The sequence below is a fragment of the Chroicocephalus ridibundus genome, chromosome 3, assembly GCF_963924245.1.
Source record: "Chroicocephalus ridibundus chromosome 3, bChrRid1.1, whole genome shotgun sequence".
Taxonomy (NCBI): Eukaryota; Metazoa; Chordata; class Aves; order Charadriiformes; family Laridae; genus Chroicocephalus; species Chroicocephalus ridibundus.
The window spans coordinates 20990375-21017416 of record NC_086286.1 but is presented as its reverse complement, the minus strand read 5'-3'; the positions used below and the strand labels follow the sequence as shown (position 1 = coordinate 21017416).

At 39.9% G+C, this 27042-nt stretch overlaps 1 protein-coding gene across 11 annotated transcripts in view; it reads right to left on the bottom strand.

The window, feature by feature from the left end:
• Nucleotides 1–27042, bottom strand: part of EHBP1 (EH domain binding protein 1) — a 230053-nt gene that overhangs the window by 99014 nt on the left and 103997 nt on the right. For all 11 annotated transcript variants that reach the window (XM_063328336.1, XM_063328338.1, XM_063328339.1 and 8 more), the window contains 2 exons: nt 21498–21750; nt 14905–15091 (listed from right to left, as the gene is read on the bottom strand). In XM_063328336.1, coding sequence (XP_063184406.1) covers nt 14905–15091; nt 21498–21750 — 440 coding nt within the window. The remainder of the gene's footprint in view (nt 1–14904; nt 15092–21497; nt 21751–27042) is intronic.

Genomic DNA, 27042 nt, shown 5'->3' with positions numbered 1-27042 from the left:
ATGGGAGATGTGTTGCAACTCCTGAGTTTACAGTGGCAGTGGGTGGCAGCTCTCCTCATCAAGCTCTGCTCTAAAGGAGGATGGGAAGAGGCAGAATAAGCTGTATGAGAAGATGTTTTACCATGCTACATCCTCTGAATCCAAATGATTTTTCTACAGAGAGACTGCCTTCTCAACAGTATAGTTCTCTTTAAAGTGTAACGTAGGCATTTAATCAGTGGGTGTTTAATCAAGCTCTTAAATACTGCAGTTGAACTTCTAATATATTAAGCTCACCACTATTTTTCATAACATTTACAACATGATTTCCTTAATTACTTTAGTTTCTAGCTAGCTCCTTTAAAGCCCTTTCACTGAGCTAGAGCACATGATTTCATTCACGCTTTAAAAGCTTTTCCCATACATGCTTTTCAAAGCTGATTTGTCTGAATTATACATATGAACTATATTTAAAATTCGCGCATTCTTCATAACTACAAACTATGAAATATCATTCCGGAGTTAACACAACTATCTACTAAACTGCAAAATAGCTCTTGTCAATAATGAAACTAAGTGAGTTTCAAAGATTTGGTTGTATTTAATAAAAGGTAACTGAATACTTCTATAATGTACAAAAATATTCTCTAAATCTACCAGGAAAAAAACCCCACATATGCATGTTCTATTTTTAATGGAGATGAAAACAAATTCAGTTTATCTAATAGGTACATAAATATAAAACTACTTAAGACATATCAGAAAGAGTGCTTGCTTTAAATGTGTTTTAAACATTTTTTTTCCTTTTAACCTTTCTAGAACAGCGTCTATATAGAGTCCTTGTACTGTATGCATTTGAGATCCATCTATATGCTTGTCTATAGGACAAATGCAATAAAAAAATATTAGCAGGTTCTGGATTTTGCATTTATATGGCTAATTCTCCAGAGAAACATCATCTCCTTTTACCCTATATTCCATTTATGTACTTTATAATAACTCCAAAAAAAACGTGAATCTACAGAAACCCCTCAGATAGCTCATATAGCGACAGTCGCAGAGAACAGACAGTCATTCTGAAAGAGTAGGAAAAAAAATATATTTAAAAGGAGGCAGAAAGTCAAAAAAACCATACAGGCAGCTTGACTTCAATAAAACTTAGGATCACTTGGTTCCTTTGGACTGTTTTCTACTTATTTTCTTTTCTTTTATGCGGTTAATTTTTTAGGAAATTGTTGGTTTTCCCCCCCTTTTTTGTCACCACAGACACTCCCTTTAGGCAACCGTGCATCAACAATCCTCCCACGTTCAAAGTCGGCTACATCTGTTGCTCTTTCCCATTGTTGAAAATTCCTGCCTTAATCCTATTTGACTTTATTCATGCAAAGGTCATCCTGAATTCAACAAATGGAGGAGCGATAGCAAGCACACTGTTGAACATGGCTAAAAAATGCTGTTGTAGAACATGCAGCTAGTGTGCCGGCACTATCTCAGAAGTACTTGGTTTATTATGCGGCTTCTAGTCCTCATCGCTGTGTTGCAATATAAATTGGCAACGGATTTCTTCCAGCAACTCAGGAACACAACAATTTCCTTCTAGCCGGCTTGATTCTCCCTCCTTAAAAAGATTTGCCCTTAACTCGCATGTGCTAGCGAGTACGCGTACAACATACATATATAATATTTGACTGTTTCTCATGCCCTGGAGCTTAGCTTCTGGCATATATGGCTTCTCTGTTTCTCCCGGTTTTCACTTCTCAGTATATCTAGCTTCACAAATCTATTTAATTTATCGGCTCGTCTAAAACTAGCAGCAATCACTATTTTAAACAAATGAGGCAAAAAACACTTTTACAAAACAGAGTAGAACAGCTACTACAAACACCTCGGTTTAGGGCCACCACCACACCGTAGATATGCTAACAGAAGCCATCTATTTTGGTTTTAGACTCACAATTTCTTCCCCAGCAACACAAAAAAACCAATTAAAGTATTCTGCATCAGAACTGTGATTTATTCCTAGGCTTAAGTATCTGACCAAACCAAAGGAAGATTAGCAGGAACAGTGCGTTGGTAACCAGACCAATGTTAACTATCAGACTGATTTATGAAGGAAAGATAATTAATTTTGTAGTACGTCCATAACTCATCATGACAGAAGCACAGGGATATTTATTCATGCACGCTTATTTCCAATTTGAGGTGCTTGCCAACCCCGATGAACCAAACCCACCCTTCAGGGCAGCGCAGAAACCAGGCTATTGTTAGTCTGGCTCCTTCACCCAGTGCTTCGCAGAGAGCCCCAGACGGCACGGAGCACACCCAAAACTCTAATTATCTAAAACCAGCCCCCCAATAAAGCTTGATGTATCAGCTAAAAAGTTAAACACTACAATAAACCACTTATTCAAATTGTGTTTAGCTTCTCGTTAGCTGCAAGGGAACGCTGGAAAGAATCAAGTTTTCAATTCAAATTGAAAAATTTAATTCCTGCTTGTGTGCCTCTTGTTAAAGAGCCTGATAATAAGGTGTAAAAACTCCACAGAAAAAGCAGAGGTTTTACCAGGGTTTTGTTGCAAGGATTTTGAGGATTTTTTGTTTTGATGGTAGTTTAAAAAAACATCTTACAAGAGGAGAAGCGTTCCTTCTTTCTTCTACCTTTTAAAGAGCAAAGCTTGAACTAAACAGGAGTAATAGTCTGTGAAGCCAAGCATGGGAATCAAAGCCCTCCATGCCCTTTGAAAAGGTTCACATGAATGGCAGGAAGGTGGTTATCCTCCAGCACCTACGCCAGGACCCACGGTCTCGCAGCGCCTGCCTGCCTCCTCCCGGCTCCCTTCCGCCATAGGAGCGAAAGCAAATACCTTAAAGGAAATAAAAGAAAAGGCCCTCAGCACGGAGAAGGATTTTCACATTACATATCCCATGAAAGTGTTGACATTTAGGATCCGCAGTGCTCCACCAACTTTAACACTCCGGGCAGCTCCTAACTTCTTCCTTCCATTTATGCACCTTTGGGATATTTAAAGGACAGATTTCAGGCAAATAACTTTGGCACCTCCACAAGGAGACCAGTCCCCTCCAGATCCCGCAGAAATGGTGCAAGACGACACTTGTCCCAAAGGCAATGCAGAACCCAGCTCACACTCTCGAGATCCCCTGCTTTCATCTCCCCAGCTCTCTCTCTTCTGGGACTCAATGTATTCACAGAATGGTAGGGGTTGAAGGGACCTCTGGAGATCACCTAGTCCAACCACCCTGCCAAAGCAGGTTCACCTACAGCAGGCTGGACAGAAACACATCCAGGTGGGTTTTGAATCTCTCCAGAGAAGAAGACTTCATAACCTCTCTGGGCAGCCTCTTCCAGTGCGCTGGCACCCTCAAAGTAAAGAATTTTTTCCTCATGTTCAGATGGAACTTCCTGTGTTGCAGTTTATGCCCGTTGCCCCATGTCCAGTTGCTGGGCACCACTGAAAAGAGACCTGCTGACCATACTCTTATTAATGCACCCCAGGAGACCATTGGCCTTTTTGGCCACAGGGGCACATTGCTGGCTCCTGGGCAACTTGTCCACCAGGACTCGCAGGTCCCTCTCTGCAAAGCTGGTTTCCAGCAGGACAACCCCTAACCTGTACTGGTGCATGGAATTTGATGCACTTCCTAACATAGGAGGCTACAGCCCCGAACAGGCAGCAGGGTTATTCCCACCATCCAAAGGCCACCTCTCCTCTGACACTGGCAGCCTTGAAGCAGTTTCTGGATCAGGATATATGACTTAACTGACTGACCTTGCACTTGTTGGTAAGACAGACTGTTGGGCACTTCATTGAAGGAAATGGAAAGGTTTATATAAATCATCACATATATTTACATTAAAGAAATTCTCGTATTGATGTAACTTTTTAAATAAAATACAAAAGAAGTATTTTTTTGTTACAGTTTGCCTAAGCACCACGCAACGGTTCTGGCAATTTAATGGCATATAGCAACAACATTCCCCTTTACTTCATCAGACAATATACTCCATGCCTGTTGGCTTTTCCAGTTTCCACCAGAGATGGATTTTCTTCTCACAGAATGGCGCACGGTTTTAAACTGCCAAGATGAAATAAAGCATATAAAACTATTGCTATTACATAGCTAAAAAGTGTATTTCTCCACAAGAAGGGAAGTAATATTTTATGACAACCGATGAGTACTGTAATTTGTAAATGTAAGTTAAATATAAAAATATGAAACGTGAGGCTTTGAATGTCATAACACTGGTTAAATTACCAAACCTTATTTGCACAGACATTTTGCAGACATGCTAACTGGTGCCACCCAGAACTGCTGCAGGCACTGACAATATTTCCATCCATTTCAGTAGCAGCTACATTGCACCAATAACGCAGAAATACCTTAAAGAGCAATTACGAAAATGGCAGGAGCCGCCAAGCATTTATCATCCTGCAAATTATGCATATTAATTTGCAATGAAAAAGATTTTTCTAGGACAGCCCTGGAGACCTGTTATCTGCATCCCTACTACTGCTAAGGATCTAAAGATGAAACACTCAAACACTTAAGTAGCAGCACTTAAAGTTGCCAAATGGAGTGTTCAGAAGTCGGGATATTACAGAATTATGGTTACATATTCAATGTTAATTAATACCCTTTATATGTTTGCATTATGATACAATCTCTAAGTGTCCTTCTTCCCCTAGAGTTCTCCCTCATGGAGAGCACTCAACGAACAACCTCACTGAATGGGACTACCCAATATTCCTATTTTTCTGAATTATTAGTTGTTTGTCCTCATGCTTCATCTGCTGCACACTGCCTGGACCTTGAACTGAACACGGTAACATTAATCTCATCAAAGGGCTTTTCTGTAGTGTTCATCTTCATGGTATTTTAATCTAGAAGATTAAGCATTTAATCTTCCAGACATCCTTGTGAGGTAGCAGCCGATTTAACCAAAGAAAAAGTGAGGTCCACAAAAAACCCAAGTCCAAATTATCGGATGCCGTTGCTTTTGAGTCCTCAGTCTGAGCCACCCAAGACCTGACCTGAGAGAGAACTGCTTGTTTTACGATACTTCACGTGCCACAAAACAATGCTCTTTCAGCTGCACGGCACTTGAGTCAAACCAAGAGCTCTGCTAATTTATCATGGTTGTATCACGATGGGAACTTAAAACCACCACAATCCAAAATCTGGTTCAAGAGATTAGTTTAGCACCACATAAAGAATTCATGACAGAGGAAAGGATAATATTCACTGCTCCTGGACAGCATTCGGTTGCTTCATTGTCAGAGAAAGCAGTGCCTTTCCGCTGGCCCTTGTCTCAAGCAGCACACAACCTGGACTAGTTCCCTGAGTAACAATATATACGGTGCTGCATGAGTCATGAGCTCTGCAAAAAGACCTGCACATCTTGATGTGTTTCCATCTAGACAACACTTTGACTTCTTGCTGCGCGTGCTTGGAAATGAGTTAAGGCAAGAAGTGAGGGGCTGGCACTGGAAGAAGCTCAGCTCTGCCTCCAAACCTGTACATAACTCCCACTACAGGAACATGTGAGTAAATTATTGACTTAGCTGGTTTTACTCCTCAAATTCTGAAGGAAGCATCTCTCTTAGAAGTAATGTGACTACAGAACAGCACCTAAATTTTTTTTGACAGCAGTTCAACTGGCTTGTTGCTAGAAAATGGGCACAAAATACTTCAATCAGAATGGCAGAAAGCAGCAGGTAGAATGAGGAAGGGCTTGGTTTCATTGACATTCTCAATATCTAAAAAATTAACTCCTCTTAGCACCAATCAAGGGAATACTGTGAAAGACAACAGCCACCACCCTCGACCGATTTAGATTCATAGCGCCACCTGTAAAGAGAAGGAGGCAACAAAGCAAGGCTGCTAAGAAACAGAACGTGATATGTTATTACCACTGAAAACTGCTACAGGAAAACCACAGATGCGAAACAAGCAATGTCCAACTTGGAAAGAATTTATCACTTCGGTACCCTATGGAGACCACTCATAAGCAAAAGACTACTCATAAAAGTGAATCTCAAACACTTTCACACAGTATCTGATGTACTCCTTGGGGTCGTAATGGATAATGAAAAGTAGTCCCATCTGCTGGTCTGTTTTGTGACTGTTCATGGATAGGTTATCACATGTTACGCACCACTTCTTGTACCAGTTTTTACAAAATCGCTAATTAAATAGCTAGAGCAAAGCAAGGGATCTCCATTTTGCTGCACAACTCTGTCCATCAATGCTCCTACTCTATACCCATATCTCCTATACACGTGCAGTCATGCCTGCATATCGAAGGGAGAAAGAGCTTTTGCAACATCTTCCCATTTTTTCCTGTCCAATCATGGGTCTATTCTTTAGGTCATACACATATGAGTCTGTATAATTCAGGGACAATTAATCTTAACAACTTTAAATGCCAATCAATTAGTTGGCCAAGTCTAACTTCTCTAAGCTCTTTTACAGCCAAGGGAGAGAACCAGACACCTCTAGGAATGAGGTATCTGAGGTAGCTGGGTGACTCAATCTCAAAAGGGGATCCATTTTATTAAGGGACAGCCCTGGGAACTCCTACTCACATAAGCAGTCAATAAAACTTCTTACAGCTCCTGAGTATTATTGAAACACTAGATTTTCTCCACAATATGCACTTTCATTTATTCTATTGTTTGTCCTGGTTTTGATGCTACAGAGGGATGCAGTCATCTCCAGTCATTGCGGTTCCAAGACAAAAAGCAGACTGAAAATCTCCATGGAATGAAAGCCCATTTTCCCTAGAAGGATGCAATTTTTATTTTCGTAAAAGTCACTTTTTAAAAGCCCACACTTGCAGTTGAGTTTCAAATCCCCAGAATGTACTAATTTTAAGATTCTCTGCCCTCAGCAGTATTTTTTTTTTTGACAAATATGGCCTACAGATAAGACGTTAGATAATTTTATTTTTAAAACTACTATTATATATGTACATATTTGTGTGCATGTTTATAAAATGCTTTTCCCATTTACAGAGAAATTAGTGAACATTCTGGTCACCAATGAAACAGAAATATAACAGTACCTAGAAGCTGTAATAATTAGCTATCTGATAATTTGCAATGATACACTGCATCACTACTTCCATCTGCATAAACAGTGCATTATTAACAAATCATTTGACTTGCACAAAACCAGTAAAAAGAGAATAAAAGAGTTTAATTTCCTTATACTGACAGAGTAACTGTATTTAGTACATAGGAACTTTGATGATTAAAGAAAATGTTTTAAAAAATATTCTGCTGCAAATATGAACAGATGGAAAGTTAAACCATGAAAGACATGTAGAAGAATTGGTTGCATTTTCGATTTTAAAAGGCTGCTTCCTGGCAGTACTGGCCCAAGGACTGCTGGATCCTTAGACCCTGCAGCTGCTGCGAGCAATGAATACCCCAAACCAGCACTGCCAAGACACTAAGAATACGTTTCGCATCTGAGTAACGACCGTGCCACCGCTGAAAGGGTCTGTCCGTCAGTGTTCCTGTGTCGGTGCTGTGCTCCCAGTACTCACATAACTCACTTGTGGCGCTGGCACAAGGTGGGACAGGGAAGGTAGGAACGCGAGAAGTCACGATAGGGGTGGAATGCAATGCGGTACATCCAAACCCTGAAGCACGTGTTAGTTGAGGACAAGAGAAAGACACTATTTAGCCCCTATCTTCAGCAAAACAGAAAAACACTACACTTGCAAACGAACAGTTCGTTCCTTATACTAGCACATGTTCTAATGAGGTTGGTTTATGACCAAACATAGGTTAATAGTAAGGAACACAGAAAAACCACATGGCTAGTCAGGTTGACAAACACCATTTAAAACTCGTGCAAACAGTAGTAAGAAATTGCTTAGTATTGTATAAAATAAGGAGCCTCTTTTATTATTTAACACTTGAAAAGCAAGTTTAATGAATTGTCTGTGCTTCAGTGTGATTATCTCACTATCTCGCAGTTCACGTTATGTGTGTGGCTTGTCTTTCTTCCTATTAAAAGATAAAATGTCTTAGGGCTGTATGCGAAGGCAGATTTTTTCAGAGTGCCTTTTTTGCACAAGTCCATAACAGCAGATATCTTAAAATTCTGTCCACTACTTCCCAAGTCTTCCTTGGGCTTGATGAACTATCTGTCTGCACAGGAAGTGACAAAGATCTCATGCAAATGAGCTGCACAATTCCTCTGCAGCTCATGTGAAGCTGGAAAGGAGCAAAATCATTAAAGAAGATGTTCCAGAGAGCCAGGAAGACCTTATGTGAATGGACAACTGAGATGCTTTTGATACCAAGAGACAATGAGCGACCTTAATCTACTGTTTAAAGTTTAACTTAATTTCTCCACTTGGCTGCATTACTGCATCTGTGTTTGAAGATGAGTTCTTCCTACTGTCCAGTCACATACGGTTGATAATATGGAAGTAAATAGAAGTGGAAGAAGTGAGCAACTGGAGCCTATAGCATCTCTGAGATCTTGGAGAGTTGTGCCTAGTACTACACTGAATGTTACTTTCTTCCCCTTCCACTAAACGGAAGCATTGCAGATACATAACAGATTACAAAGGATACTGGATGCAGATGGGTTATTACATGTCATGCAGAAAAAGGATTCTGTATTTCTCATTACATATTTCCTATAAGTATGTTTTAGAGCTTAAACCAGCTAGCTTGCCTGGCATGACACAGCAGCTAACTGCTGGGCATGCAAAACAATTAATTTCGCTTTAAAAAGAAAAAGAAAGAGAGAGCTTAAACAACAACGGTGACAACCAGAAATGTTATTATTGGCTTTGAACTATTATGGGAATGTGTATTCTCCTTTTCTGCCAATGTAAAAGGCCATCACAAGCTCTTGTCTACAAGCAACAAAATCAATGCCTATGTTTTCATGGCTATAAGCAACACTGTGCCTTTCATAAAGGTGAGAATGGCGTACAGATTAATATGACGGAGCGAAGCTTACTTATCATCCTGGCACTATATACTTTCATCAGTTGCTAGGTGTAAGTCAAAAACCAACGACAGCTTCAAAAAGCATCCTCTGGTCTGATATCAATTCCACGTCTGTTCACATAGCCATGTATTGTCAGAGAAACACCTTGTCATGTTTTCGGCAGGGATGGAATTTACTTTCTTACTAGCAGCTGGGGTAGTGCTGTGTTTTGGGTTTGGGATGAGAAGTCCTTTTGACAGCGCACTGGTGGGTTTGGTTGTTGCTAAGCTCTCAAGGCCTTTTCTGCTCCTCACACCACCCCACCAGCAAGCAGGCTGAGACGGCACAAGAAGTTGGGAAGGGACACAGCTGGGACAGCTGACCCCAACTGACCAAAGGGATATTCCATGCCATATGGCCTCATGCTCAGCATATAAAGCTGGGGGAAGGAGGAGGAAGAGGGCAATGTTTGGAGTTGTGGCATTTGTCTTCCCAAGTAACCATTATGCGTGATGGAGCCCTGCTTTTCTGGAGATGGGAGGTAGCGAATGAATTCCTTGTTTTGCTCTGCTTGCATGCATGGCTTTTGCTCTACCTATTAAACTGTCTTTATCTCAATCCACAAATTTTTTTCCTCACTTTTACTCTTCTGATTCTCTCCCCCATCCCAACCGGGGGGTGTGAGTGAGCAGCAGTGGTTAAACCATGACACACCTATTTCGAAAACTGGAGTGCAGGAGTTTCATTTACTGAGATATTCTGGGTAGCCCAGCAGGAAGCTGTGAGATGGAGATCTCTGTGAGCTACCAAAGCCCAGGCTGACAAGTCCAATGCACCTGGCAAAGAGCCACTTTGTAAAGCGTGTGTCTAATGAACGCAGGTTTCCAGACCCTGAAGACTGAAGAAAGTATGTGAAACCAAGCTGGAGTTACTAAACATAATGCAGGGAAGATAAGAGATACTGAGACTGGCTGAGATTTCAGCCCGTTGAAGTTGGTATGCACATTTTTTTAATCAGCTAAAGCAATGATGGTGACTGATATGCATGCAATGCACTGGTCTGATACCACTTTTTAAGCCTAAATGTCTTTGTTCAATTTTTTTTCCACAAAGTCAACAACAAGTGGAAAAAATTTAAAGTCTCTGTCACCTCTGTGAAAGGCAGAACCTGGTATGATGGTAACAAGCTCAACAAGGCTTCAGCTGGGCTTGACAGCACTGTAGCAGGTTGACGACTGAAGAGCTTAATTACAGCTTTCCAGTTTGTTTGTCAGACTCACCTAAATATAGCCAGCGCACCATAGTTTTCAAGCCATTTGAGATTATTAACTCTGGGATAACTCCAGACTTTCAGAGTTTACATTTTTAAGCTCTCTCTGATGACTCATTAGTTTAGAGGGGACATGGAAGGAAGACAGGAGAGAATTAAGATACTCCTTTAGGAAGTGCAAATAGCTAATAATATTTGGAAAGAAAACTTCCTCCAACCCAGACAAGGCAAATACTGAGCTAATACTATGGGGCCAAGAGCTGGCTGGACCTTTATGGAGAGCTAGATCCTGCCTTATCTATGACAAATAACTGCCCCTTCCTCAGCAATACAGGTGACACGGGGACCTCTGAGTGATCAAAGGGAAGACATTAAAGAGGCCTGGAAAGGGGTTTTGCTACTACAGTTAACCAATTGCTCAGGGAAGCAGCGCAAGGCAAACATTTGAAGAAGATCAGATGAATACTGGAGATATTCAGAAGCTGTCTGGACACACTCCTGGGCAACTGGCTCTAAGATGCCCTGCCTGAGCAGAGAAGATGGACCAGATGACCTCCAGAGGTCCCTTCCCACCTCTGTGAACAATGTGAATAACGTGCGGAGAGAGGTATGGTGGAAACAGCCAAAGAGATGACAGCAGCTGGGATATCTTACAGGAGTTAAAGAAGTGGATGTGTCCCCTGTGCAGAATTAATATGAAAGGGGCAAGACTCAATCACTAGTGCTCATGAGCTCAGCCAACCTCACATAGACTAAAACCCTCAGGTTTGGGGCAGGCAGAAACAGCTTCATTTGCACTCTTCTCACACATGAAATTTGTTAAGGAATGATAAGGGGACACCAAGTGAGGCAACGTCTTTGGGGAGGAAAGAGGCTAAAGGCAAGCCCTGTAGCAGTGGGAGACACTGTTATGGTTATAACTGCTTCAGGCACATGTACACCATATGGTTGAAAACAATCATTTCAAGGCAAAAATAAAAGTTAAATACTGCCCGTATTTAGTGTCATCACCTGTCTTCCTGACCAACGATCATGTATAATTTTCTGGGCAGTAAGTTTTTATGTCAGTGTCCCAATGAGACCTAGTCTTTGCTTCAAACTCTAGCTCTACCATCTTTGTGGCTATTAAAGTTAATGACTCTTTAATAGTCTCATATTCTGTCTTCACCGATCATTGAGTTCTTCAAAGTTAACACCAACTCATGACTCCACTCTGGAGTACCCTCTTCATCCTGGAGGTATCAGGCATGATGCTAGATACCACCAGAGCAGAAGATGCTTTCTGGAATTTTCTGCCTAGTTTTACATGAAACTTATATGCAGAATTATCTTGTACAACATAAATCTCTGGACAAAGGATCCAGAACAAGTTTGATTATTGTGGTGTCAGGATTAATGGGGGTAATTAATTGTGGATACGATTCCAGGAAAACCTAGAAATAGTATTCAGCTGTTAAAAGACCATACAACTCCCTTAAAAGAAGGCCTTCTGCAATTCACTTAGATGCATAAGCTTAAGTCTATTCTCAAATGACCCACGTCCAAGACTGCTGACTGCTAAAAATTCATTATTTTATTTTTCTCTTTCATTACTGCAGACAGTGCTGTTATAAATTAATAAAACATATGCACACAAAGAAAATAATCATGTGTGGGAAGTCAAGTATCCCTCAGGCGAGAAACACCTTCCACCACTGCTTGAGTAATGGTAAAATGTTGGATTCAGGCTACGATGTTTCAACAGCAAACACAATTGCACTTCTGTGGAAGTGTTACTATACCCTTGACGCCAATGCTAGAAGGCACTTTGTAGCTGGACACTGAAGGAAGCAATTTTGGTGTCCAGCCATACCCTAGGGATTTGATCTTTGGGTGTATACTTAGGAAAATATCAACCTTTCTCACCCTACTTTTAAATTGGTATTTAAATTCCTAGGAATTCACTACTGTTTTCAATATCTAAATTTTTTTTTTAATAGGGCAACATAATTTCAAGTATTGGGAACCTCTATCCTGAGTAGGAATCTGTCATGTGTCAAACAACCTTTCAGAAGCAATTTCCACCTAATAGACTTGCTGGTATATAGATGTTAATAACAGCATTTGTATTTTTTATGTTCAGCAAATGTGATGAACACCATTAGCATGTGAAGGAAAAATGAGCTACAAATACTCTGTCAAAGATTTGCAGAAGTTTTTTTGGAGTCTTTTTCCTTAAACACTAAAGCTCTAATTATAATGCTGTGTTTGTGTATTCTAAAGATGAGCATTTCTGCTCCGCAGCCTCTTCCTATGAAGACAAGCAAGACAGGGAATTGAACATGTTAGGACACTTACGTTCTGGTCAGAGTTGCAGCAGAGGCTTTCTGTGCACAGCAAACTTGGACAAAACACCAAGAAAGATATGTTATTTATCCTCCCTTTACCTCCATGGGACTATTCCCCCTACATAAGGGTGCGTGCTAAGTTCACGTTTGGTTAGTGCCTATACCTTTTGATGGGAGTTTTTTCAGAGTTGCTAAACATTGTCACTACTATTGAATAATAAACAAACAAGTTATTCGTGCCAACAGTCCAAGTCCTACCTGGGCACTATTTTGAATTATGATGTGAGGAAATTGTTTAATTTTCTTTTCTCTCAAATGCCAGTACTTTTCCAAATTTCAAAAAGCATTTCAAGCAAAGTGCTTTTGATCTAATGTTATTAGATCACCTTAGAGCAAAACAATTCAAGCACAGAAAAAAGACTGTGCTCACAAAAAGCTTTCTGAATTGCAAGTGACCGTACAATATTTTAACACACCCAGTCAGCGAAACTTTCCACTCTAGCTGTAATATAATAAACCAGGACACTGCATCGGCTTTGGAGCCTTCCCTAATGGTCTTGTATCCTCTAAAATCCTGTAAAAAAAATTAAAGCTTTCTGTACCACAGAAGGTCAGCACAGAGCTCCGCGTTCCTCCATGGCCCTAATCAATATCAAAGTTTCAGTACTTGGACCTTTGCTCATCTCGGCTGTACCTCAGCACCAGTGGCAGAGAGGTGGGTGGGCTGCAAGCAGGCAGGCACTAAAATATTTGGGAACTAATACCCCGCACAAGAGTAGCAACTACCCGACCGTGTGTATACCAGCACGGTCTTCTCAGCGATTTCAAATCCTGCATCTTTTCTTAATCAATTCCAGCTTTCAGACAATCTAAAACTTAGTCTGGGGTAGACAAAACCAACAACAGTCGAACCCAGCAGTAATACATTATTTGAGCACAACGATAAAGCAGAGAGATGTATTTCCTTGGATGCAGACCTGTAAAAAAACCTCTCAAACAATGAGCAATGGGGGCACAACCTCCATCAGGCAAGCTGATAAAATCTCCTCTACAGACATCTCTCTCTGCCTGGTAGTAGCAGAATGCCTTACTTTGGCTACTTGGCTTTGACCCGAGGGCCAGACTCCACCAGAAATCAAATAACATGCAATATTTTTCACACAGAAACTCCAGCGAACAGGACAGAACCCCAGCTCAGCGCATTATAAATCTGCTGCGCGCTGATTTAATATTTCCCTGGTTGTGGTTTTGCGTATTAAGAGTAACTTGTGAGTTGTGCTTGTGGTCTTACTACGTTGTTTTGTTTTGCTATGATGCAGATTAGATTTCTGGTCTCACACTCTTTACACTGAGTGGTAAAATGACAGCAAGATCAGAGCCTGGGGGGACAAGGACATGTCAGCAATCTGGCCGAGTAATTAAGCAATGAAATGATAGGTATGACAAGTAGTTTCATCCAATTCTGAAATTAAAGCTCCAGCAGCTCCAATACAAGGCAAAACAGACAATAATACGCATAAATTGGGAAGATGTGCTGGAAGGGAAGCCTTCTGTCCTCATCCTCTTACCGTTCAAAACAAGCAGTCAGCAAGTATCAAATTCATTTTTAAGAAGGGTCCATTAACATATACTAGTAAATGCTTGTTTTGTTTAAAAAAGCACAAGCAGTGCTAACTGCTGAAACACTGGAGTTAAAATTCACACAAACAGAAGTTAGCTGTTGTAATTCTAAAATACCTACGCGCCACATTGCCCTCTTCAAGAGAAGTTAACTCCTATTTTCCCTCGACAAACACAGATGTATGTGCATACATAAGTATGCTTAGTCTGGACATTCCTAATAAACAGTTAATCTCATTTAAAGTAGACTGAGTTTTTTTAAAAAATTACTTCAACATACCTAAGGAATTGGACATATATAAATCCCAATACAAATAAACAGTATCCAGTACTAAGCTCTTAAAACCCAGATTTATGACAGAAATGTGGAGACAGACTCTTCAACAGGGGCAAGGCTTAGTGGCATTACAATAGATCAAGACAAAGTATTGTTCAACATGATTTTCTTCCGTCTCAATGGCATATCCAGCTGTCCTGTAACATTTGTTACTCGAAGACTCTTTTCTTTAAACTGCAGTTGCTGTTACTGTTGTCATTAAATCCTTAAAGAAAAAATACAAGCTCCTACTGCTGCTCTCTCCCTATGAACCAGTGAGTGAATAGAGATGAGCCAACACCTTATTAAGTATAAGCACAGCTTTTAAGATGGCCTGCAGAAATAAATAGGCTGTCTACAACACACATAAAGGTACTGTTAATAACAAAGACGAAATTTTGGTATGAAAAACCTACCTTAGGAGAAGAAGAAAGCTCCCTCGATGCAGGAATAGCTGACATGTTCTCACTCATGCTTGTCTCTGTCTTTGGCAAGAGGTTTGGTGGTTCAGGAGCCTTTCTTTTCATCTTCTTCTCTGGTTCTTGCAGCGGAGCAACTTTAATTAAAGCAGGGCTGGATTTTGGTTCATAAAATGGGTTTGATCTAATTAAAAGAAGGGAAACATATTTCTTTGCTATCTCCTTGGAATTCAAACCGAAAACAAGAGCTGTTCAGAGAGGTCCATGGCTAAAATGCTTTTATTATCCCACATAAGAATATATTTGCCTTTACATACTTTCAGATAATACTTTTTTGTATGATTGAAAGAGTGAGCTACAACAGTTAAAACTGCATTTCTAGAAATTTTACAAAGTCCCGTAAATAACAGAAGTGTTATCAATTGCATAAAGCTAACTCTTCAATTATACTTAGCTATCTATCAAAGAGTGATCTGATTTACAGACAAGCTCAATACCAAAAAATGTGAATGAAGCTGCTGGCTGTTTAATATTCTAATGAACAGAAGTTAAGAATCAGGTCACTTTTACATGCATGCTTCAACATGGCTTTAGAGGTCTCACTCTTGGCTGTCCAAGTCTGAAAATTTTGGCCTCCGTACGCCCTCAATCCACATTGAGTGTATTTGAAACTGCAGCGTACAGCCACCACACCATTTCAAGAACACTCTTTGGATAAGAGAATAGTGTAAGAATGCTGCCGCTGACTTGTGCGTACCTCTCTTACAAATAGCAGTAGCCATCATCTGTTTATTTTGAAAGTGCTTTTTATAACTAAACCTCATTTAAAAAACACCTTCCGCCAAGTGGATTCAGTCCAAAGAATTACTCTTCTTAACTCTGGCGTTCAGATTCCAACTCCGCATTTGTTCCACTCTAAGTAAATACTTCCACAGCATTTCCAAATCTTACCTATTAGTTTGTTATGTCAAATATCAATCAATAGTACATCAAATAATGGCTTCTACTACACACTTAGAAGAGCCAGCAATTTTGTATCCTGCTAAGGATACTTATGGGAATCTTCTTTGCACTGAATTATTTTATTCATAATCTTTGCTTTTCATATTTTGCAATCCAAAACTGGACGGTTGATTACGAAACTGATATGTTAATTAATTCCTTTCTAGTCCATGCTTCCCTAGCAAGATACATTTATCATATATCTCAAGCTATGTTTATGTAATTAAGTCACTGCAATTCCCAAAGATCGATCTGCATACAGTTATACAAAGCGTAACTAATCACTACAAATAACCTCCGTCCCTTGAATTCAACTCCAGATGGAAACAATAATGCATACAGCACTAGACAAGAGCCTACCTAGCTAGATCCATTCACAAATTTCCTCTCTGGATAAGAGTTACGAGCTAGTAGACGCTTTTTTTAAAGAACTACAACAACCAAATTTGGGCACAAGTGGAAACCCAACTATCCATCCGGTTTATTTTCACACCACACCAAATTTCTCTCAGTTTTGTGTCCTTTTAGTATGAAAATATGTCTTTCAGTCTCGTGGGCTGAATTTAGAATTTATTTTAATGTAGTTTACCATCATCCTCTTTTCACTGAGAAAAAGCAAACAATTAATAATCCCACTGCAGACAATAAGTCTACTTCTAAAAGGCGCGTAAGAGAAGACTGGGCTTAAAACCTCTAGACCTTTCTGAAAATCTGCTGCTGCTTGTTACAGAGAGAGAGATCTAAATCCAGATACCAAAGGGAAAGGGAAGACTAAGACTAAAATAACTCATCTGCTGACAGAAGGCAACTTTCAGGTGTTCCCACTTTGCTGCCCATCAAGCACAAAGCCACCAGTGCAGTCAAAACTGAAGGCAACATCAAAATAACGAGTTAAATCGAAAGGGATGGGTGTTTTCCATGGGAGGCATTAGAGGGTGTGCAGGCTGGAGTGGGGAATGCACTGAGCTGTCAGTAGCTCTAATTTAGCTGACAGCCCAGCTCAGCTGTCTTCAGACATCGGAAAGTTCAAAGGGAGGTGAAAATGAAGATAAAAGAGATAAAGGCTGAGGAACAATGAGTTCTACAGGAGAGCACAAGGTGTTCTTCAGTTCAACAAGTTAGTCTGCTGAACAGCCAACAGACATAGCGTGTTTGGCAGGGAAGTAATTCACCTCCACACACTTGGAATTAGAAAAGTGTATTCATAAGGTGTTAAAATGAGTTTGGTGAGAGAAAAAAAATACATCAATGAGAGTAAAAAATTTGGAAGAACCAACTTCTGAATTTTTATGTACCAGGATTGTCTGTGCTGCATGCATAACCTTGAAGAACTGTACCCTACTGCACACACCAGGAGGAAGGGCTAAAAGGAGAAGTTTCTATAAGAAAAGTTTCTAGAGACTAGAAGTTTCTAGTCTCTAGTTTCCTAGAAAAGAACTTGCTTGAAAGCCAGGCTAAATCCTCATATTTTGGTCATAGCATAGACAGAACACACACAACACCATTTCCCACCTTCCCCTCTCTACTGCTTTTAATTGTTCTTATAAATATTTAGAAAGATTTTTGAAAAATTAAGTTTAATGCAGAAAAACAACAATCCTGGTTCTTGCCCAAAGAGGCTACAACTACAGAAGTCAATGGAGTCTGATATATGTAGCAGAGTTTGGTCCAACAGCTCCTACATGGCTATACCAGAAACTAAGCATGGGAAAAGTCTGGCCAAAAAAAGCCTTAGCTGAAAAATATTAAAGCACTTTTCTCTGAGGTTAGCTCCCATACTTTTTTGCTTCAGCGAAGTTATTTAATTGATCCACACAATTGGATTTGCCTAAAGAGATACTAGACTGTCCACCATGAAATTAAAAAAACCGAACCTGACAAACTACCCGGCATTAAGCTGTCACTGGCAGTGTGGTGGCTTGTGGCTTCTTGTGCAACAGGCAGCTTCAATAGATGGCAACTCGATAGTCTTTCCAATTAGACAGCATTATTCTAAGCCATGCAATGATTAACGAGATAAGAAGCCACAGAGCCAAATAATATCTGAAAGCAAGTTTTATTCTGACCAATTGAAAAAACTATTTTGACCAGTGTTACTGGTTAACTGAAAAAAATATATGAATCAACATTTTATTGAGGAGGAAAAACAAAGCTGTCAGGGTGGCAGGGTTAAATGATGAGGCAGTATTACCAACCAGAAGCATTAGGGTTGAAAGCATTGTACTTCAAGTAGTTGTGAGCTGTGCTATTTTCAAATAATTAAAGCTTAACTTAGCAAGGCATGCTGTCCTTTATTAACAGGTAGCCACCTATCATTTTGGTTTTAAGGTATAAAATTCAATAAGCAGAATTTTACACTAACATTCAAATGCCCAAACTAACAAAAGAAAAATGTGTTCCTTATCTCTAGCTAGGTATGAGAATTTAGCCAGAGGAAGTACATTTTGAGAGTGTAGTTTTACAGCAGAGTATATGCACTGGATCATCTAAGTCCCTCTATACCACACAACACCTCATTATGCTTATGACTATGCTTTGCTTACGTGTGTTGTGAAATCTTACATTATCTTCACAACCATTAGCGAAATACGTTTCAATTAAGGCAATTACCCAAGGTAAATCCTTCAGAGAGGCGCAGTGAGGGTAAGTAACTTTTCCAAGATTACAACAAGAGTCTGTTACAAAACTGGAGTCAGAGTTCAGCTCTTGGGGCACTTTGTGTAAGCTCCGAGTCCAGAATGAGAAACTCGGGATCTGCCAGCGTGGAGTGGGACAAGGGTCCTGATGCTACCTGATGTGTCCGTGTTCCCATGACACATCATACCATTTCACACAAAATACAAGAGGAAAACGCCAAGCAGCGCATTAAGTGAATTCCTGCTTAAGATGCACGGATAAAAATACATGGCATTTCCTGACCGACAGTAACTGTCTTTCAGGAGCCTTCTACTTCTCAAGCCTTCCACCTATCAGGTTCAAAGACGCTCCTGGGGAAAGCACTAGACCAGCGGTAGTCAAAAATTATTAAAAACTACCCAAAACAAAATAAATTAAACACATAATGTTAGGAGAGAGGTTGAAAATAGTACGCAAGGTTTTCTAATGCCGTGATATGACTCGGTTGTTCAGCCTTATCTTGAATACACTGCTCACGCCAAGTCAACACATCTTAAAATAGATACACAGCAGAAGAAACAACAGGGTCCAGAGACGTGCGGTGAAAATGATTAGAGAGATGAAGAGACTTCTGTATGAAGAGAGATTGATAAAGTTAGCACCATTTAACTCAGACAAGTGACAAGTAATGGTGAACATGCGAGAGAGATACAACACAGCAACTGCTTACAGCAGATAAATCCAATACTACTAATTGTTGTTTTGATAAGCCAGCAGAAGAGATCACGTATGGGATTGGAAAGGTAACTTATTTACAACCAATAAAAGGAAACACATTTCATACAAGATCTTGTTTTCTTGTGGAACTCTCTGCCAGAAATTGACACTGAAGCCTAGACTTTAATAGGATTTGGAAGAAGATTAGCCATTTATGTACATAATAAAAGCATCAATATTCACATTAGATAAGAAACAATACACATCTGGACATAAATCCTCATGATTTAGGGCACACAAAAACTACCAACTGGCACTGCCTATGGAAATCTCTCCTTTGGTGCTCACCGCACCATAACTTAGCAGAAACTTTCTACTGAAAAATTTGAAAATTAATGACATGAGGTAAGGCATAATAGTGCTTGTGGGCATGAGTTAGTATCACAAGTTCCTAGACTGGAATTTTATTGTTACACCTATTCCTCCAGAGCATTTCAGTCTAAAGATTCAAAGATTCTCCTCACCACACTTCTACTCAATACATTTAACAAATGGTCTCCGTGTCTTTTTCAATGACATGGTGCTCCTGTGACCTGGGAGGATAATGTGGAGAGGAAGCTCCTTGGGGGGTCAGGACATAAAAAACTTATGTAAAAGACGTAAAAATCTATTTTACAGTGCTTTTTGACTCCTTATCCTTCTGTCTTCCCATGGGACAACACTTTTATAATGAAAACACAGATCAGATTTAAGTTCAAGTAGAATCCACCTATGGGGAGTTTATTTTTATCCTTGGAAAAAAAAAAAAAAAGGAATAAAGCAAATGGGGTCACCAAAATAAGAAGGCGGCTGTTGTACACAAAGGATTAGAGGTATCTACAGTCCAGTACACAGAAAAAACAAGGCTGTCTGTTACAACACCGCTGCAAGCCCGTTTGCTTAGGGTGGAAACGTGAGTATAAATATAAAACAGAGAAAATTCTTCACTTGTCCATGCATATAGCTTTTGCTCTTTCTATTCTTCTCACTCTCTCCTGTCCTCTATACCTGTATCTTCACGGGGATAAAGTATACACATTTTTTCTCCCTGCGGATTCTGGTGCTCAGTGAATGATCAGGGGTGCCCGGTGTGACCATCAACAGTGCGATCACACTGTGCTCTGCAGACACAGCAGCCCATGCTGTCTGTTCAGGCAGTGCCCTGATGAACGGAGCTGACAGAGACATCGTTCCCCCAATGCCCCTTTTTCTTTTTTTTGTCCCCCCTCCCCCGAACAAACAACAACAACAAATAATCTATGGCCTTTAAAAGGAAAAAAAACCCTGCAGGGTCCTTTATGCCTTTATACTCTCTTAAGAGCACGTGGGAATCCTTCCATTTCCTAGAATACGGCTAGAAACAGAGAAACATAAAGATGATGATATGACACCTGTTTTAATATTAAATATGAAAGCAATGCAAATGTCATGCCCTGATAAATCTCGTTGAAGAATGTAAAACTAAATGCTAATTGGAGTTGTTGTCTGTAAAATTGCTCGCATGTAATTACCATAAACTGTCTCATGAGTGGTGTGGTTGGTGACTAATGACCACAAACAAAGAGTAAGTATATGCACCTCCAAACCTCCCAAGCTGCACAGCTATTGCAAAAAGCTCTCACTCCTTGTTAGGTTTCTATACGATAATACAAAGCAGTCAGTGTGAGTTTACACAAGTTTATGTGTGGTTATGATAAAAGAAACAGCCTATGAAAGTGCGTATGGTGTTATCTTTCCTACAGAGAGATTCAGTTTTATGAGATTCTCAAAAATGTGCCATGCAGACTGCAAAATGCTCTTCCTTTTTACATACTGCACTGACACCAAACAAACGCTCCATTATCATTAACAAAAATTATTATTTTATGAAGTAAAAATAGTGGAAAAAAGGACAGGAAGGACCAAGCTCTGCTGCTCCCTTATTTTTGGCTCATTTGTAATTGTCAGGGCCCAAAGTGCCAAAAAGGTACACAGACTTGTTCCCTATCAAGTAATTTGCTATCAATGAGGCAAAGAAAAGTTTCCTAACATATCATGTTCAGCTGAAGAGCATGACTTGGGGGTATGGTATTTCCTGCTGCTGAGCTGCCTAAGGATCAGGCTGTCCTAACGAGGTGATTAAGGATCACAATGGTTGAACCCAATACACCTCAAGATTAAGTCAGGGATCCCACTAATGCTTTCAAAGCTGCTGAAAGATGAAGAATCATACTTACTCATCTAGCTCTTCCTCTTCAGCTGTAGAGGTATCTGCATAGAGGTATTTGCTCATATCCACTGGTCTGACGTATTTCCTTTTTGCAGGTTGTGGAGGAGAATCTCTTACAGTTACAAACGTTTCAGGCTCAGGATCTGGCTCATCGAACGGGTTCAAGTACTCTGGGGCATCTTCATCTTTGAAGGGATTGTAATTGTCAGCGTAGACACTTTCTTCTGGCTTTGAAGATGAAGCAATTTCAGTGGCCGGTTCTACCAAACAACAAAAAAAATATTCATTAAAGAGATTTAACATAGAAAAAATGTGAAAACATTTTATCAGGTCTTTATATTTCGAAGGCTTATGAAAAGGCCTTCTTCAGGACTCTCAATACATAAAGCCCCAGCCTTAGATGAATTGTCACGCTTTATTTATTTACAGTGTAACCTTGTTTATTCAAAAATAGGTCTTTCAAAAGGTCATTTCATCGGGAGTATATTGAATAGGTTTCATTTTCTCACTTACTAAAGCTCTTTCAACCTAATTGGTTATTAGTTTTCTTATTTGTCATATAAATGGTATCACAACAGATTTTAAAAACATTTTCCCAAGCCATTAGACAATTTGTATCCTAACGAAATGTTCGTAATTATTTATTTGAGCTTTTAATAAAGAAAAAAGATATCCCGTATTTTATAATAAAATTACTTTTACTGGATATTAAAAATGGTGATAGCAAGTAGGTGCTCTTTTCATTCCTTAAAATGACTGAACTAAAAATCAGTTATTAGGTATGATCAGTAATTATATTTCAAAACATACATATTTTCACTGCTAACTGCTCCTGGTAACAATGCATAGTCTCACAGTAAAAAATGAATTTAAATGAACCCTGAAAAGACAGATAATCAAATTACTCATCTATTATTTGGGCTGTACAACAAAAAGTTATTAGCAACCTGGAGCTGCATGAAATTCTTTAGAGTAATGGACACTACAGACAGAGAATGGCTGATGGATATTGAATAATACAAACCACCATAGAGCAATACAACATTTCTTACAAAGACACTTAGTAATGTTAATCTTACTCTTCCTGCAGCAAATGATTAGAAGCTCAGTTCAATATTGGATTTGATCTGCTTTCAAAATGTACGCACATAGGAACTTCAATATGGTGTTATTAAAACCTGATTTTCAATAACCACTCCCACATTATTCTTAACGAAAAGTGTTTCTTTTTCAGATGTATGGTAACTAAATTGAACAAAGCATATGTTTTAGCTTTAAAAGAAAAACTAAAAGTTAGTTGTAGCAAGGCTCTAAAGAAGGAAAAGATGGAGTTCCAAGCGTGTTTGTCAAAAAAAAAATATTCGGGAAGACAAAATCACTAGTCACACAACTAACAAAGGGAAGGGACAGGAAAAGAAACAGCACTGTCGTTACTTGGTCTTGGATAGATGATGTACTGAAGTTGCTAATCCTGGTGAATTGGAACAAAACCTAAGTGGACATGGACCTGTTGGAGCGGGTCCAGAGGAGGCCATGCAGATGCTCAGAGGGCTGGAGCACCTCTGCTGTGAGGACAGGCTGAGAGAGTTGGGGCTGTTCAGCCTGGAGAAGAGAAGGCTCCAGGGAGACCTTAGAGCCCCTTCCAGTACCTAAAGGGGCTACCGGAAAGATGGGGAGGGACTCTGGATCAGGGAGTGGAGCGACAGGACGAGGAGGAACAGTTTTAAACTGGAAGAAGGGAGATTTAGATTAGCTATTAGGAATAGATTCTTTACTGTGAGGCTGGTGAGACACTGACTCAGGTTGCCCAGGGAAGCTGTGGCTGCCCCATCCCTGGAGGTGTTCAAGGCCAGGCTGGATGGGGCTTTGAGCAACCTGGTCTGGTGGGAGGTGTCCCTGCCCATGGCAGGGGGGTGGGAACTAGGTGATCTCTAAGGTCCCTTCCAACCCAAACCATTCTGTGATTCTATTCTGCCAGTAAGCTTCCAGTTCACCCTGTCTCCAGCCAAGGTGATAGAAAAGCCCTACCCCACAGAGTGTGACTGACTATAATCTACAGTTTGAGCAAAAGCCACTCCTGGCTGAACTGGAACACGGTCCCCAGATGCAGGTAGCGGCTTCACTTATCTATGCATTGGACTAGTCGCCAATCATTAGACCAGGTCAAAGTCTTGGGGCAGGAAAGGCCCCCAGGGACCGGAAAGATTTAATTTCAGGAAGAACCTCATGTTTCTACTGCTCCTCTTCTTGGTTCTTCACATTTGAACTACAAAGACTATGTTAGCATATTGTCTTCTATACTATTTCTAAGGGTCTGTTTCCGAAGTGATGGACCATTTCTCTATGGTAGAAATTCCCTATGGTAGAAAGTAGACACCAAATGGGTTTGGCTGAAATATCGGAAAAAAAGAATCAAAATCTTAGTAGGCCCAATGCAGACCCTCAGGAGATAAATCACTCATCTGAGATTGAGGGTGAGCTCAGCTGGATGAAACAAAGTAAAATTGTGCTTTGCCAGACAGTACTAGAGGTTTTAACTGGTAGACACACACCTACGCACAGGGCGTGTGCGTGTGGGATTTCCCTGTGGTGATTATTCAGAAAATTATATTAAAAAAAATTCTTTCCATTTCAAGTGAGGTTTGCAGTTTCTTATTCCTTCTGCAACCTGGTCCAAATTAGCATTAAAGAAGTAACATATACAGTACACACCTATCTCTTATGTATCTCATAAGTCCTTACACTTAACTTCAAATTCAGAGTACAGCTATCACTGTTTAAAGTCAAAAACTGGAGTCAAAAGGGAGATGGAGAAAAGTGTAAATCAGACACTATGCTGAAATGGGATGAGATGAAGGTAAAGTGAGATCGCAAGAAGTTATTATTGTGCTTAATCGTCACTCTTTACACTATCAAAATGTGTTCTAAAAAGAACTAATTAATCAAAACCCTTGTGACTAACAGTAAAAAAACCCAAATAATCAGGGTTGCACTAATAGTCTTCGCTAAACCTAAAAAAGAAGTTCAGTTTCTCTTTAAACTGGTTAAGCTTCACCTGAATGTCACAAAGCAACATTTCAGCTGTGTCTTAGGAGATGGGCATATAGACAAACTACTGCAGGATAAATCAGGGTGTGTATTTGCAGTATGTCAGCTGTAGTGTATGTGTTCACTCCTATCCCAGAGTAAATACAACACGCTTATCCCTTAATAAAAGGGAATAAGCTACTGGGCACTTATCCTGGGAGAAAGGGTAGTTACTGCACAGTAGGTGATACATTTTAAGCTCACACCCTAGTCTATGTGTGGGGATTTGGTTGTAAGCCCGCATCCCTGTAAGAAAGATGTTTCAGAGAAAGCCACAATAAAATAATACTGAAGATCTGCAGTTTCACTGACAAGGCAAAAGAAATCATTCAAGGCAGAAATTCTTAAAAACACAAATATGATCAAATCAAGCAAGAATCCTTCAACAGTATTATAGATAAATACATCAGAGCAGAGCCCAGCATGTGAAACATATTGTTTCATTTATTTTAAGATAAAACTTGAAGAGAGGATCTACAATGGCTTACTTGCATCACTCTAGTAGTGTCCAGTGCAGGTGGTCATAGTAAGCAAAAGTTTCACCCTGCTTGCCTTGAGATGTCCTCAGTGAGGGTATCTGCAGGTGAGCTGGACCCCTTTACAGTCAAAGCTTACATGTGTGTGGTCACACTGTTGATATCTAAAACCAGGTGAGCCAAATCCCAGTCTTACTGCATAGACATGCATGACTTGAAGCTTATGGGAGTCAGAGTATTGCTCAGATGTTACCCACATGTTTAGTGATTTGATGAACTAGGCCAAGCAGAAATGCTTTTGAGATCTGCCCTCAAAAGGCAGTTTCATATAATCAGCAGAAGTCACCTAATGAAAAATGACTGAGGTATGTCTTGTTCAAATTGTGCAACTTATTGATGACTTTTTAACCAATATTTTTTCTACTTTAAACTTTGCACAAATCTTTAAATATTTTGTCAAGAGGGTGCACAACTACAAATACCTACTTCTGCAGCTCCATATGATGGATTACTGCACCTGCACATGAATCTGTTGATAAATACACATTATCGTATCCAAGCAAAACTTGCTGATAACTCACAAGCAGTATTCAAACAAATATTACTAGAAGGAATGTCAGTAATATTTCCTGAAGTTAAAAACACTCAGGGAAACAATCTCTTAAAACTATACTGTAAGCTTTTATTTCTAACTTGCTTTTAAGTGTCTCCTGGAAATGAAATGTTAAATGCGTGTTTAAATCTGATAAACTTTAAGGGGCAATGCAAATGGTTTTTGCAATTCTTTCTATTTCAACACTGTGGATCGTGTGCTGTAACCCTAACTAGGACAAAATTCTTTCTCTTGTTCATTGGCTCAACAACAACTACAGATTAGGCCTCACATGCGCAGCATTGCAGATCAGCGCTTGGAGACCTCTGGCTTATTATTAATGAAAAGACTTCACAAAATCCTACACACAGACTCAAATTAAAAGAGGTTCTGAAAGTATCATTTTCAAGACACTTTTACGGGCAGAATTTTGAAGAGGCTCAACTAGAACCCACTTAACTTAGCTACTCATTCTCCCTCCTCCAGGATATTGGGGTTTTTTCCCCTCTGCCTCCTTTGACGTCCCCACAGGAGGGAGGGTCCCCACCTGAACATGAACCTGACCAGGCTATCTCTCACAGGGTCTCTGAAACCCATCAGGACTAGCTCTTATGTCAAGTGTTGGTCCACCCCTCTCTATAACAAATTAAATGGCTAGGACGGTGACTCAACAGCACTGCTCTTAAAGCTGCAGCCACTGTTACCTTCTCTGTGACAGACACTCGTATTTTCTCAAGAACCTAATGATGTCAGAAATGAATTTTAGGGGGGATGAACATACAACAGCTTAAAAGGGGCTTATTGCCCTCTTCAAGCTGATTTTACGCTGAGTCAACACAGATTCCCCTGCTTCCCCCTAATTATTAATTGCAGCTGAAAGCCCAGGTCTCCAGTCTCTACTTGAACTACTTTTTCATTGCAGTTCCCAATATACACCAATATATATTAAAAAAAAAAAAAAAAAAAGAAAAAAAAAGAAAAAAGACAGACGTTTGCAGTTTGGCATTCCAAGGGTCAAACACACAATACTTTTGCATGGTTAAGTAATAAAGCCAGAGGGGTAGGAGTGACAAGAGGAGAGGTAGAAGTATTACTACAGCAGAAGCACCAGCTGCTCTTGTGCCAAATTCTGGAACCATTACTTGCCCTAACTCCACTGAGAAAGAGTGCTTGTGATAGCAATCACTCTGGCACTACCTATCTGCACAATCAGCCTTCTAGTTCCCAGAGGATCTCCAAAAATCACCCTGCCCTTCAACCCACTTGCCTTTTGTAACACAAACATATTGTGACACATCCCTTGAAACCAAACAAACCCCCCACCAAAACACTACGCGTACCACTTTCCCCTTGGCAAAGGATGAAAGAACAAGCCACATGTGAAAGATATTTAGTTA